The 13631-nt window shown below is 46.2% G+C and overlaps 1 protein-coding gene across 11 annotated transcripts in view; it reads right to left on the bottom strand.

The window, feature by feature from the left end:
- Positions 1-5872, bottom strand: part of Cd47 (CD47 molecule) — a 53514-nt gene extending 47642 nt beyond the window's left edge. For 7 of the 11 annotated variants that reach the window (XR_013043762.1, XR_001580042.3, XM_016008265.3 and 4 more), the window contains exon 1: positions 5562-5760. Coding sequence is in view for 9 of the 11 variants with exons in the window: in XM_016008265.3 (XP_015863751.1) it covers positions 5562-5607 (46 nt within the window). In the remaining 2 variants the exon portion in view is untranslated. Of the gene's footprint in view, positions 1-5561 lie in introns of all 11 variants that reach the window. The other 4 variants (XM_076548962.1, XM_076548961.1, XM_016008262.3 and 1 more) reach the window with 3 other exon arrangements.
- Between the last annotated feature and the right edge of the window lie 7759 nt (positions 5873-13631).

Here is a 13631-nt window from a genome sequence, read left to right as displayed (position 1 = left end):
GGGAGGGGAAGTTTACAAGTCATAAGGGAAAGGAATTACTCTTCATCTGTCAGAAGAATCCCCAATGTTTCTGTCAACCTGTCTGGGGATTTGTAAAGCTGCATGTTATCATAGAAAAAGCTCAAGTCAACTGCATATATGGATAGAAAAATTCCTCAAAACAAGCCCCATGAGTGTGCTTAAGAATGGCCTTAGGAGGGAGATCCCAAAGCTGGGACCTAAGCATGAGCAGGAATGTGTTGGGAAAGGAAGGACATGTGACTTAAACCACCTAGACAGTGTGTAGAGAAGGACAAAATAACTGAAACAGAACAATTCAGGTGAGCTCTAGGAAAGGCAACTGGGAAGATGGCTGAGAAAATCCACGAAGGCTTCCTTGAATGTCAGGTTGAACAGTTTAGACTTGACAAGAGAAAGTTCAACTCGGGTTTATTTTAACTTTAAGAAAGATAACACTTGACAGCACCGTGAAAGGGGGACTGGGGGCAGGAAGGGGAGAAGAGAGACCCACTAAGAACGAACTGAAACAGTCCAGGTAAGTGACAAGGAGAAAGGAGGCCTAAAAAATTGGCATTAAAAATCAAAGCAGCAAAATCAACAGAAGTCAGATGTGGGAGGTGAGGAGATAAAAAAGGAAAAATGAAAATTGGAAACTAAAATAGTCGGTGGAGCTAGCTGGTTGTAGATTAATTATATGGAAAAGAGGCGGAAGATGTAGGGGAGTTATCCTTTCAGGGTTTCAGTCTAAGCATCAAAAGCGCCAGTGGGTCAATGAAGTGGCCATGTCCAGCAGATCCCAGAATTTATGACTTTGGGTTTCAGAGGAAAGGTCAGAGCTATAAAGACTTGGGAATCCGGCAGGGCATCGCTGGTCATTGAAATCGTTGGCATAAAGAAGACTGACCACACAGGGTCCTTGTAAAGCCAACAGCAGAGAGCATAAGCTTGGGAATGGCAATATTCATGGGGATAATAATCAGAGAGACTAAGGCAAGGGAGAGAGAGAAGCAAGAGAAGCAAACAAAGCAAGCCACCATGCGAACATGGCAGATGTCAAGGCAGGGTTAGGGTTCATACAGACAAAGGAGATGCTACCCCGGATGTTAAACACTCAAAAAAACCAGCCGAGGACTGGAAAGCAGCTGCTTTCTATGTAAGGATGCCAATGGACTGGTGGGACCACGTGGAACTTGCACTCGGGAGGTGAGAGAAGACAGAAGTTGCGAGCCTTTAAATAAACCTCACAGTCAGAAAGCAGAGAGAAACGTCCAACAAGTGTTGAGGTGAGGACAAGGGCAAGGATTTTTTGGATCTTCTCGGGCTTTGGTTTTTCTTCTGTATTATGAGGTAAAAGTTGGTCATGGCTGCCAGCTAAGGGGAAGGAATCATGGCCAGGGCAAGATCTAGACTGTAAGACTGAAGAATAAGCTCTGAGAACAGGTCTCCGAGGTGGTGGATATGAAGGAGGGGTAGAGAGACTGTCATCCCCTTGGGGGTGTGAACGGTGCATCTTTGGGGCAATCTGAAAGAGGGGGCCATGAAGCTAGGTTTAGTAGTGTTCAGAGGGCAGCTGCGAGGTGAACACCACCCTACCATTTTTCACAGAGGAGTAAGAAGTGAACTGTCAGCTTGGAGTGATGCTCACGAATGGGTTGAGAAGCCCCAATGGCTGCTGAGGCAACTGATGCATCCATGATGGACGTCCAGCTGGCAGCAAGGAACCCTACAACTCTGCCCTTAGAACCGGCCTCTGGCAGGAAAAACTTGGGTCTGAGACTAAAATGAAGTCAGGAGGGGAGAAGGGTAGAGTCCAAGCTCTCCTTGGTAGATGCTAAAAATAAAGGTCAGGGGTCCAGCGGGGAGCCCATGGCTTAATTCAGCCTGACTCAAAGCAATCCTGCCCCATTCACTGGCCTTCAAGTGTCCTTACAAGAACAGAACTAGTCAACCTAGAATTACAGGGGTGAGGGCAGGTTGAAGCTGGTAACATCCTGCAGTCTGACCTTATCATGACCTGAAGTGCGCCAAGTGCCACTGAAAGATAAACGTTTTTTTTTTCCTTTCTATAAACCACACAGTAAGTTGCCAAGATGCACACAAGTATGAAGCCTGAAATATGACTATGTGCCTTTAAGAGTCTGGTAGAGTATTTAGTGGAGTGCAGCATAGGCTCACACTGGCTAAAAATGAAAAAGAATTTTTTGTTTTGCACATGAATTCTCTTGACCTCCCCAACCTCAAAATATGGAGGCTGAACAGACTCTAAATCCTGTGCAGTGCACCATGGGTATGGAGTGAAATATTCAGAGAAGGGTGGAGCCTCTCATTTCAATTTCAATTCCATGCAACCAACCACAAGGAGGGAAAACTCCACATCTGGAGTCTCTGTGTAGGACAGCGGGTTTTCAACCTGTGGGTCGTGATGTCTTTGGGGGCGGGCACGTATCAGATATTCTGCATATCAGATATTTGCATTTCGATTCCTAACAGTAGAAAAATTACAGTTAGGAAGTAGCAGCTAAAATAATTTTATGGTGGTGGTGGGGGGGCGTCACCCCAATATGAGGAACTGTATTAAAGGGTTGCAGCATGAGGAAGGTTGAGAACCACTGCTCTAGGGAAGTAAGAACCGCTTTTGCTGGGTGCTCTGTTCCCTACTTTTGCGCTACAGCGAGTTTAGCAAAACTGAATCCACAATTATTCTTGTTCCTTTTCCAAAGAGTAACTGCACTCATATGCAAAGTGAAAGTAACTTTCTAATCGAGTATGCATTGTATTAGACTGAGACACAGGCTATGAAAATGCAGCATTTTGTATTTTAACTAAAAAATCTACAACAACAGAAACCTCCAAGACAGGTAAAATAGTTCTTTACAAATGGTAGCACACTGCTGAAAAAAAAAAAAACCATGAATTTCAGTGATTCTGTGTTTAGAACATGTACCAATGGAGAGAGGGAGGTACCCCTCTTTTGCCTTCAGAACATGGCCTTCCAAACTTTTATGAGCACTTTCCTGATGAAGTTAAGCTATCTGTCAAGACCCGGGCGACAGTAGGAAGGTCCCAATATAGACATTTAATGCAGTGCATGAGCAGGTTGCTGCTCCAGGCTGCTGCAGCTCCACAGACAAGGGCATGCACGGAGGCATTTATTCCTTTAAAATGGCAACTTCTGCCTTAAAATCATGCTCTCCAAGAGGAAAGAAAACACTTTTACCTGAGCAGCTACATTATTGCTATATTTAGATAATAAAACATTTTAACCCAATCATGTGCATGCCTGACTTCTAGAAGTCACTTTGAACAAAGAAAAATCATTCATCCATCAAAGAAATTATTGGTTCGTAGATATGACTGACATTATTTACTGAAGGTTGTATTTACTATTTAGTGACTACTGAGAAACTGCTATCCTCTTAAAGGAAGTGTCACTGGTCATCCAGGGGAGGGGTATAGACATTCATTTCATATCCTGTAAACCATTACAGAGGGCTGCACTGGGTTTTAATTGGCTGAAGGGGGTGTTAGAAGTGCCCCCCCCACACACACACACTCCCCTTTTACCACAGAGGTCACTGAAACTGAAGAGATTACAAAGACATGGCCCCTGGCTGCCCATTTCATCATAAATGAAACTGAAAACAAAATCAACTCCAGCACGAATGAACGTTCAAAATCCACGACTTTCATACTCATTCTAGATTCTAAATCTAGTCTCCCGGGTCCCTTCATGACTGCTTGTGTTCTCAGACTGTGAGCATGTTTTCATGCATGTGCTTCTGAACCTACTACATATGATACACACACAAAAGTCTATTTTATCTTTGACAAACATTCACTTCCTGATTTACATATATCTAACAAGTCAAAAGCATAATGCCTGTATTTTGGGTTTGGGTTTTCTGGTTTTTTTCCTAGTACAAGTTCTGAATTTTGCAACTCCTTGTAGATTCAAATGTGTTAACACTGGACAAAATGAGCATTAATTAATCATAACTATTGGTAACAAAGGCCTAACACAATTCCTATCACCATAACTACCTTTCTAACAGTTTTGTTTTTTAATCTACTTGAAAGTCAGGCTTTTTTTAAAAACAAAACAACATAGTATTTGGCTTATATTTTTACTTTTCAGACAAACAAGCTTCATCCTCCATGGTCTGAATTAGTGGCATTTTGTTACAAATTTATACCTGGCTCAATGTGAAAGCTCTCTGATTATACAACAGGTACCTGAAAACAATGTTACAATCACAGGGATGGCAACAAGCACCGTAAAGATGACTGAAATCGGAGAACACCTAACACCGACCATTTAGATAGCATAGATCTTTATTATCACCAGCTACAACATGCAGGATGCTTGGGGAGGGGCAAGTGGTGAGCAGGGAATTAAGGGCATCTTGGAAACAGCTCCCAGATGCCGGCCTTTATGAGTGGCACACTGAGGTTAACCATCAGTTTCACGTTGAATTAATTTACCATCCTAAGGCAAATTTAACATTTACTGTTATCCTTGCTTCAAGCCTGTTCTGAATCTTACAAAAAAAAAAGTTCGCAGAGGAATCTACGCATATGAAGCTTGGCGGGCAGTATATGGTCACATAAATTCCTATTCTTTCCTCAGCTTTTTACAGGGGAGGTACACGTTTATAAACAGCAAAAATACTTTACAAACGATGGGGAGGTGGGGTGCATCTCTGGCATCTAAGGACCAGTCTGCTGCATATGTGTTTTGATTTGTTATTACTGTCTTCAAACCACTGGCAACATCTGAGTAAATTCTAAAAAAAAAAAAAAAAAAAAAAACGTTTCCTCAAAGGAGAAAAAAATAAAAATAAGGAATATATTAAAGTGCTGGCGGAGGGGGTGGCGGCAGCGGGGGTGTCAGGAGAAAGTATTTCCAGGAAGCTTGTTTTTAGGATTCAAAACACAACAACCACCAAAATACGTGGCCAGAAAAAAAAAAAATCTTTGAAAAATGCTGGTTGGGAAATGAAACTTAGGTTCCTCGCGTCCCCTCTGTTCCAGTGCTTACACGGTAGGGCAAAAGCCTTTCTGGTCGACTTCACCAAAAATGCGCACTTCATCACAAGAGGCCCGGTCCTCCCACTCCAGTCCGTCAGCCCCAAACGCTGCGTGGAAGCACCGAGAAGGGAGAGGGGTACGAGGGGAGGGGGGGGGTCCCTGGCAGCTGCCCCCCTCGCTTTCTTCGCAGTTCAGGTTTGCACAGTTGCAGTTGTTCCCAGTCTTCCTACGTGTGCGCACTGGAGAGTGAGGAGCTACAGCCCGCTCTCCCCGGGGGGGCAAAAAAAAGGGACCACGGAAGGAGAGCAGCGGAGGGGAGGGAGGAGGCAGGGGCGCCGATGCCCCGCGGGGCCCTCCCACGGTGGCGCTCGGGGTACGCAGGGCCCGCGCATCCCGCCACCCTCTCTCTCTCCTCCTCTCCTCTCTGCTCTTCTCCCGGAGCCGCCTGACCGGCGGGGGTGCAGCCCACACTCCTGCGGGGGCGCCCGGGTGCTGCGCACCAGCCCGAGAGCCGGGATCCCCGAGCCACTCACCGCAGCAGCAGGAGCCCAGCAACAGCGCCGCCACCAAGGGCCACATCTCCGCGCCGCCGGGGGGTCGCCGCCGCCGCCGCAGGTGTCTGGAGCGACCGCCGCCGCCGCCGCCGCCGCCTCCGCTGCCTTCCAGGGAAACGACCAGCGAGCAGCAGCGCCGCAGCGAGCAGTTACAGGCAGCAGCGGCCGCCCAGGCTGCCCGGGGACGCGCGCGCGCGCGTGCCCGCCGCCGCCCCGAGCCCGCTCCCACGCCCCGCGAGCCGCGCACGCGCACTCCGCCCCGCCTGGCCGCCTCTGCTCCGTTGACGTGACGCCAGGCTCACACCCAGCTCGGGGCAGGCTCCGGCAAGAGAGAGCGAGCGCCAAGACCCAGCTTGCTCCCGGGAGCAGGGCGAGCTGGACTCCCGGCTCACCACCCTCTCCGCCAGTCCTCTCCCGGCTTCGTGTCCTGGGCCGGCCTGCAAGACGGAGCGGGGAGCGCGGGACACATGCGCCCCTGCGCAGCCGGGCTCTCCCCCACTCCCGCGGCCAGCTCACCCTGACCTCGGAGCCGCCCAGCCCCAGTCCTCCTCCTCTCCGGGAGTGGGCGCTGCTTCTGCTTTCACCACGTCCCCCTTCCCAAGGCACCGCCTTCTCTTCTGCGGCCCAGGAGCCCCAGGGCGGGGGAGCTGTGATCAGGTCCAAGCCCCCAAGGAGGAGCTCCTTCCCTCTGGCTGCCCCTGGCCCTGGGCTCTCCGCCGCCCGACTTGGTCCAGAAGCGGTCCTCGTCCGTTCTTCTTACTTTGTTGGCTAATGTTTTCATCCCCCTCCATTCAGGGCTAGACAGACAAGTTCCATGCATGATGAGTAGTTTAAAACGTGAAGGGCAAAAACCACGGACACACACACACACACACACACACACACACACACACACACACACACACACACGGATTGTAGCAGACAGGTCCTAGTGTGAGTAGACAGATCCATGACACTACCAACAGTGTAGAGAACCTGGGGTATGTCTGCATCTTTGTATAGACGTCTGCCCTGTTTGGGTTCAATTCTTGAACAAAAATGTAAAAAAAAAAAAAAAAAAAAAAATTTAAATGTGGGTCTAAGCCACACCCTTCATCCTGAAGCAGAAGTCTTTTGACAGCTGCCTTTATCTAAGTAATAAGGGGTGCACATCCTGCCCACCCTCTGGGTAATATTGGTTATCACACTATTCCACTTCAAATCTACCAGAGCCATCTTCTAAATATCCAGTGTGACAGTAATACAATTCAGGATTAAAAAAAAAAAAAAAGCCACTGTCTATGATGCTTGACAGTGTGTCCTTATTTCATGATATTTTCCTAGAGAGACACCCGCTCCTTCTAGATAGGGTACCAACAACAAAACTAAAGGAGGATTCCAACGAACTCAGTCTTGAACCAAATGTTTATTGAGCTTACTGTAAGGGGTTACTTCCAGTCCAGCAGCATGGAAGGTCTCAAAGCAACCACACCTGAACTTTTCACGGCAGCATGGATGTCTTCCTCATTCTTCTGTTACCTTCCCGTAGTCTGTGTACTCTAGCACCTACTTAGAGTTGGCTGAGAGGCTCAGGAGGGGTGGCTGGAATCTCAAGGGAGGGTTCGATGACCTTCCTCACAGTCTCCTTCCACGAGGGAACATCCACACCCAGTGGGCCCTACCTCGACAGTCACAAGTAGTCACAGCTGCTCTGAAGAAGACCATGGCTGTTACGCTCAGAGAACAGCACTCAACAACCATCCTTTAGTATATAACTTTTCCGTGTGTGTGTGTGTGTGTGTGTGTGTGTGTGTGTGTGTGTGTGTGTGTGATTTTCTCCACGTTATCAATTCCTTACAACTAGAAGGTGTTCTTCTCTTTCCATTGATCTAGGCAATGGAAATTATTATATAATAAATGTATAATAAATGTGTTGTGACTTGAGGGTTAGAGTTATGATGGCAATGATTTGAACGGGACCCTAGACATCCTGAGGCTATCAAAGGAACTGGTTGATTCTAATCTACCCACTGCTGATAGGGATGCAAAACAGTCATCACCCACCAGACTTCGAGCATTAGGGACACTGTGTATCAGAGAGCAGCTGCTTGGCTAAAAAAGGCTGTCAGCTGTCCCTGGAAGCAACTAACTGGGTAAAGCTGAAGAGTGACTGGAAAGGACTGTGCCCAACCTGCCCAGGTGGAGATACAGTGATGCTCTGTTATGCTAGGAGCTACTGGGGCCATGTGCTTAAGTCTTTTTCTGCAGATATTGGAAGGGGCTTAAGTCAGGTGGATCAGAGCCTCCTGGGTGATAACTGTCCTCTCAGGCATTCAAGATGAGTCATGTTAGGGTTGGGGTGGAAGCTATCCCAGAAAAAAAAATCCATAACAACTTGCTCAGATTTGATAGCATCTCTCTGAAATAACTTTAAACTCCATCTTCAGAACCTCAAGTCCTTGAAAGTTCTCTTTTAATGGATCCAAGCATTTACCCAGACTTTGAGCTCAGCATGGGAGAGGAGGGATGGTACACATTAGGAATTCTGAACACAGCACACATAAACTATATTAACTAAATGAGTCTCCACACAAGCTGTGGAAAGGGTGCTGTCCTGTCCAGTTTAGAGGAGGAAACAGGGACAGAGGCACAATGGGCGCGTGTCCTGTAAAGAGCACGTGACATTTGCTGGTGCTCTCTGGAGATCTACCCTGTGCCCTTTCCTCTGCATTTTCTTTTAAACATCAGACATGTGGTTTCCCCTTGGTGTGCACAACAAATCACTTCCGTCCTTACAGATGAGGAATGTGGAGCTTGGTTACAAGGTCAGAGAAGGCTATGATCAGAAATCTAGCTACTCCAAGGCCAATGGAATAGTCACAGCCTTCTTTCCCAGTTTGTGACTGGTTCCTCCTCCCTCACGTTCTGTCTCAACCACACATCTCCTTTCCTTTACCTCCCAGCCAGCACTACATCTGCCTCTGACCCTGTCTAAAATCTCATGCTGATACAGTAATATACTTATTGTTGCCTTTCATGTAACAAATTACTTGCTCCATGTAGGCGAGGCACACAGTGGCATGGAGACACAGGGCTGTCTCAGGTCCCCCTGAAAGCCAGCTGCAGACTCTCGAGTGCCTAGCAAGACATTGCCTTTGGACAGGACGGGATGCAGTTTTCTTCCCTGATGGCCCTACTAGGATCTCATAGAAGCCCAAAGCCCAAGAGAAGGACAGCATAAGTCAAACGGCCGTCTCTTAGTTTCTGTGTTGTTAACCACTGAAGTGATCTGTTTATGTGGCTGTCTTTTTGGCTAGTGCAAACTCATTCCTAGACAAAAAGAGCTCTTTTGGGTCATTCTCATTGCCCAACACAGTTACTGCTCAAGGAATGGCCATTGAGAGAATAAAGAAGTGTTCATAAACAACTGTGAACTGATTCTTGTACTATGCTTGAAGCCTACCTGGCACCAGACCTTAGCAGCATCATTGAGTTCCTGCATTCAACTCATTAGTGATCTGCTTATCAGCTGTTTGCAGCTCTTGGCTGTGTTCTCTTTCTTCTTAGTCTTGATGCTTCTAATTACTTATGTGTGTGTGGGTGATGCATGTTCGTGCACGTATGGGTGCAAGTGCATATGTTTGTGCCTACCTGTAGAGACCAAAGAACAACCTTGGGTGTCATTTCTCAGAAACTATTTTGAAAAAAAAGTTTATAGATGAGACATCTTCCCAGACATTCTGATTATTTTTCAAATGAAGATTGATATATATATATATATATATATATATATTTAACATGTCTGGCCTGGAACTTCCTACATAAGCCAGGCTGGCTGGTCAGTGAACTCCAGGGATCCTCCTGTCTCCTCCTCCTCAGTGCCAGAGTTACAAGACATCATTTAAAGGTCCTTGTGCTCAGAGATAATCACTAGGAAAACCTGGAATGTTAAACAAGCAGGATTGTCTCTCCAAAGGAATCTATAATCTATTTTCCACCCACAAGACTGAAAATGGAGTTGCCTAGGTGACCTCTGTGCTCTCTGTAGGACCATGCCATACTTTGTTCACCTAAGTTCCCACAAGCAGGACCAGAGGTGGCTAACACCCTAGGTGTCCTCTGCATTATCTGTATGAATGAAACCACATTAGTTCCTCCCCCAGGCCCTTAAGATAACACATGTAGCCTATCTACAGAACCCATCTTCATGGAAGAAGTGCCACGTTCTTTGAAAAGAGTTTCAATGTAATTATGCCCCATTGTGAATATGGGATTGTGTTACACCAGGAAACTTTTTTTCCAGATAGTATTGTATTTAAATATGCCTGAAATCAACTGCCCAGTGTCAGACTCTCAGAGTTTGAACCAACACTGACTACTGAGTTCTGTTGAACTGGACTTTCTTCTAGCTTCACACGGGTGGTTACTCTACCAGCTGTGATGTTTGTAAAGACCCCCCCATATATGTGTGTTGTCTGTGTTATGTGTGTATGTGTTATGACTTACGAAGGTCATGACCATTCCAACAATGGTGGTCTCCCAATATAAAGGCCAAACTTCTAGTAGTTGTTTAGTCTAGGAGAGTGGATGTGGCAGCAGTCACAATATGGTGCTGGAGTCTTGGGGAGGTCCTAAAGAGATGCTGGTCTTCAGTCTGTATTGGACCTACTGAAACAGCATCAGGATACATCAACTTGCCATCAAGAGTAAAGTCAAGCAGGCGAAAAGCAAAACCCCATCCTTCTTCCATGTCCTTTTATGTGGGCTGCTGCCAGAAGGTGTTGCCCAGATTTAGGGTGGGTCTTTATAGCTCAAATGGTGCAATCAAGAAAATCCCTAAGGGCATTCCCAGCCGCTTGGGTTTTAGGTGATTCTAGAGGTAGTCAAGTTGACACCCAAGATTAGACATCACGTGATGATTCCGGAGATGATTTAGTGACTGAGATTTCTCCATAACCCATCTGATCTTTTCAAAGGAGGTTTACATTTTTAATACCCTGGCCAGTGTTATTGCAGCTCACTTCTCCTCTGGGATCAGGCACTTCTCACTGGCTCACTCTTCTGCTTTCTAGCTTATGTGCTCTAGCCAGCTTGTTCCCTCTACGTGTGTGTTCTTCCTATGTCCTCTTCTCTCCTCATCCAATGAACTCCAAACTATCCTTCAAGGCTGAGATTAAACATTACCTTCAAGAAGTCTTTCTTATCCCTATTTACTGTCTTTTCCATAACTCACCATTTCTTTATAGATTCAATTACTTGTCCTCTGACTCTCTGGTCACCTTGTCAATAGATATTTATTTCTATATGTGTGTCTCTTCTTTCACCACATCAGCTTGGAGGAGTTTGTCCTAGGTATGTTTGTATCTCTGTATTAGCCAGGGTTATGCAGAGAGGCAGACCGGACGGGCTCTGTCATACACTTATCCCTTGGTATTTGTGGAAGATTGGTTACAGGATTTCAAAACCTATAGGTTCTCAGGTCCTTTATATAGAATGATGTATTAGTCAAGGTCCTCTAAAGGAACAGAACCAACAGGATAAATATATTCCAAAGAAGATTTATTAGAATGGCTCACATGATAGGGACAGGGTAGCCAAAAATGGAGAGTGTGTATGAGTTATATGAAAATATACCATTTATGATGATTCATCTGAGCTAGATCTAGAATCAGCTAAAAACGCCTCTGGGCAGATCTGTGAGGGTATTTCTAAGAAGGACTAACTAGGAAGGGAGGACCCTCCTGTAGAAGTGGGTGACACCTTTAGACGACAGCCCAGTTATAGACAGGTCACAGGAAAAACAGCGGTTCTTTGCCCACCTGCTTTTGCTCCTTTCTCGTGAATGCATCTACTGTTGTTGCTGCTGCTGCTGCTGCTGCTGCTGCTGCCAACCTTCACTGCATCAGAACCGCACTTCTTTGACCTTCCGACATGAACTAGACCAGAAGCTCTCCAGGAATCCTCAAGGCTTTCAGTGCCAGATTGGGACTGCTGAGACATCCAGCCTCATAGATTACTCAGCAACAGGTTTCTCAATACAAATAATGTATTTGCACGTAACTTATTTGATCATCTCTAGATTGATTACGATAGTAGATACAATGGATATAACATGTAAATCGATGTTATCCTGTATTCTTTAGAAAAGTAATGAGGAGAAAAATATCTGTACCTAGTTACAAAATCATAATATCTTTTTCTGAGTGTTCCACACATGTTGATTGAAAACGTGAATGCAGAACCATGGATACAAGAGCCTACTCTGTGTATGCGTATAAGTAGGTAGGTGCATAGATAAGTAGATAGAAAAATAGCTGTCTGGAATGATGGATGGATAGATGGTCAGATAGATGGGGGTATTTATTGGAGGAACTGAATTATGTGATTGTAGATGCTGGGAAGTCCTCTGATAGGCCTTCTGCAAGGTAAGAATCATGAAGCTGATAGCATAGCTCATCCCAAGTCTGGTCTGAACTCCTCAGAACTAGGGAAGCCAATGATGTAACTCTCAGTACAAAACTGAAGATCTGAGAACGTGGTGGACTTCTGCTAAAGTCTGAAGGCCAGTGGATATGGAGTTCTGATATCCAAGTGTGGGAGCAGTGGAGCATCTTGGTTTCAAAGACACAGAACCCTCTTCTCTTCCTTTCTGCTGGATTTTGGTCCCCAGCTGATGCCCACTCTATCTACCAACTTCCATGTCAGTCTCGTCTCAAAAGAGGAACTAGTCGGAGCAGAAGCTGCCTCAACACAGGGCCATTAGGACTGAGAGAGGTCTCTCCTGCCGTTGAGGTGGTGATCCGAGTTTCGGTGCCCTTCCCTCTGCATGGCAGACACCAGCAGATGCTTGGTTTTTCCTTGGCCGTGGCAGTGTAGTGATTCTTGCTCCTGCCTCTGCTTTTCCTGCTGCTGGTAATATTCATGCGAGGACCCTATAGCCATAGAAAGTGTGAAAGCACCAGAAAGTCACCTTCCAGGTAGACTTTAAAATCAAAGTGCATACAGGCTCTGAGAGCTGGTGGTGTCCGGGGTCTAGACGCACTTTGGTTTCTAACGCTGAGTTTTGAGGGTAGATAGCACACATGTAGTTGATGTATGCAAGATGTATGTATTTATTTTTCCATTACTGCGGTAGCAAAGAGCAATGAACTCAAGGGTTTAAAATCGAGCATTATCTGGAGGATCCAAGGAACAGAAATCCAAGGGACTCAGCTGGCCTCACTGCTTGAGTCTCACAGGCTGAAAGCAAGGCCTTGGCTGGGCTGCTGTCCCTTCTGGAGACTCCAGGGAAGAATCTATTTCTAGCTTCATCTAGGTGGCAGACAGGCTTCAGCATGTGTGGGATCAGGGTCTCTGCTACCTTGTTGACTGCAGCCTGGAGTTCTTCCATCTCTAAAATCTCAGACCTCAACACTGCGCACTGATTCCTTAGGGTCTCCTGTTGCCTCTGCCTCCCCTCTTCTTCCCATGTCTTTAATTTCTAAGCCCACCTTCTTCCTTTTTCTTGGATGGAGCCCCCTTGGTAACCTAGGATAATCTCCCTTTTGTAAGATCTGCAAGCAATCTCTCACCCACACAGTCTCTGTTTCTTTACCAGCTAACACTAACACATCCATATACTCCTGGGGATTTGAGCTTAGAAGTCTTTAGGGGACATCATTCTGCTCATTATAGATAGGTTCTTTTTTTATAGGTCCTATATTAATTCTCACAACATCCCCCCCCCCAAAAAAAGAGTATAGTTATATCCACTGTTCATGAACAGAAAGTGAGGTTCTGGGAGTTCTGTATCACAGCTAGTAAGCTGGCCTTTGAACGCTGTCCCAAAGCTTAGATCCTGCCTCAGTCAGAAGGAGGGAGGACCAAAATCCAGGGGATCTACAGGCCTACCACTCTGATTTTACCTCTTCTGTTTCAATGACGCTGCTCAGCAAGGTTGTCACTGTCCACCGGAGATGCGCAGTCACCTCTGACGTACATTGTTTCTGTGTCCCAGCAGAAAACAGATGGCATGCTTCAATGAAGTTGCTGGGAGATTAATAACAGGCCCGTTGACAAGCCTGTGGGTGG

Source organism: Peromyscus maniculatus, chromosome 12 (assembly GCF_049852395.1).
Source record: "Peromyscus maniculatus bairdii isolate BWxNUB_F1_BW_parent chromosome 12, HU_Pman_BW_mat_3.1, whole genome shotgun sequence".
Lineage (NCBI taxonomy): Eukaryota > Metazoa > Chordata > Mammalia > Rodentia > Cricetidae > Peromyscus > Peromyscus maniculatus.
Note: the sequence above shows the minus strand (reverse complement) of the source record. Positions and strands in the feature narration are given on the sequence as shown.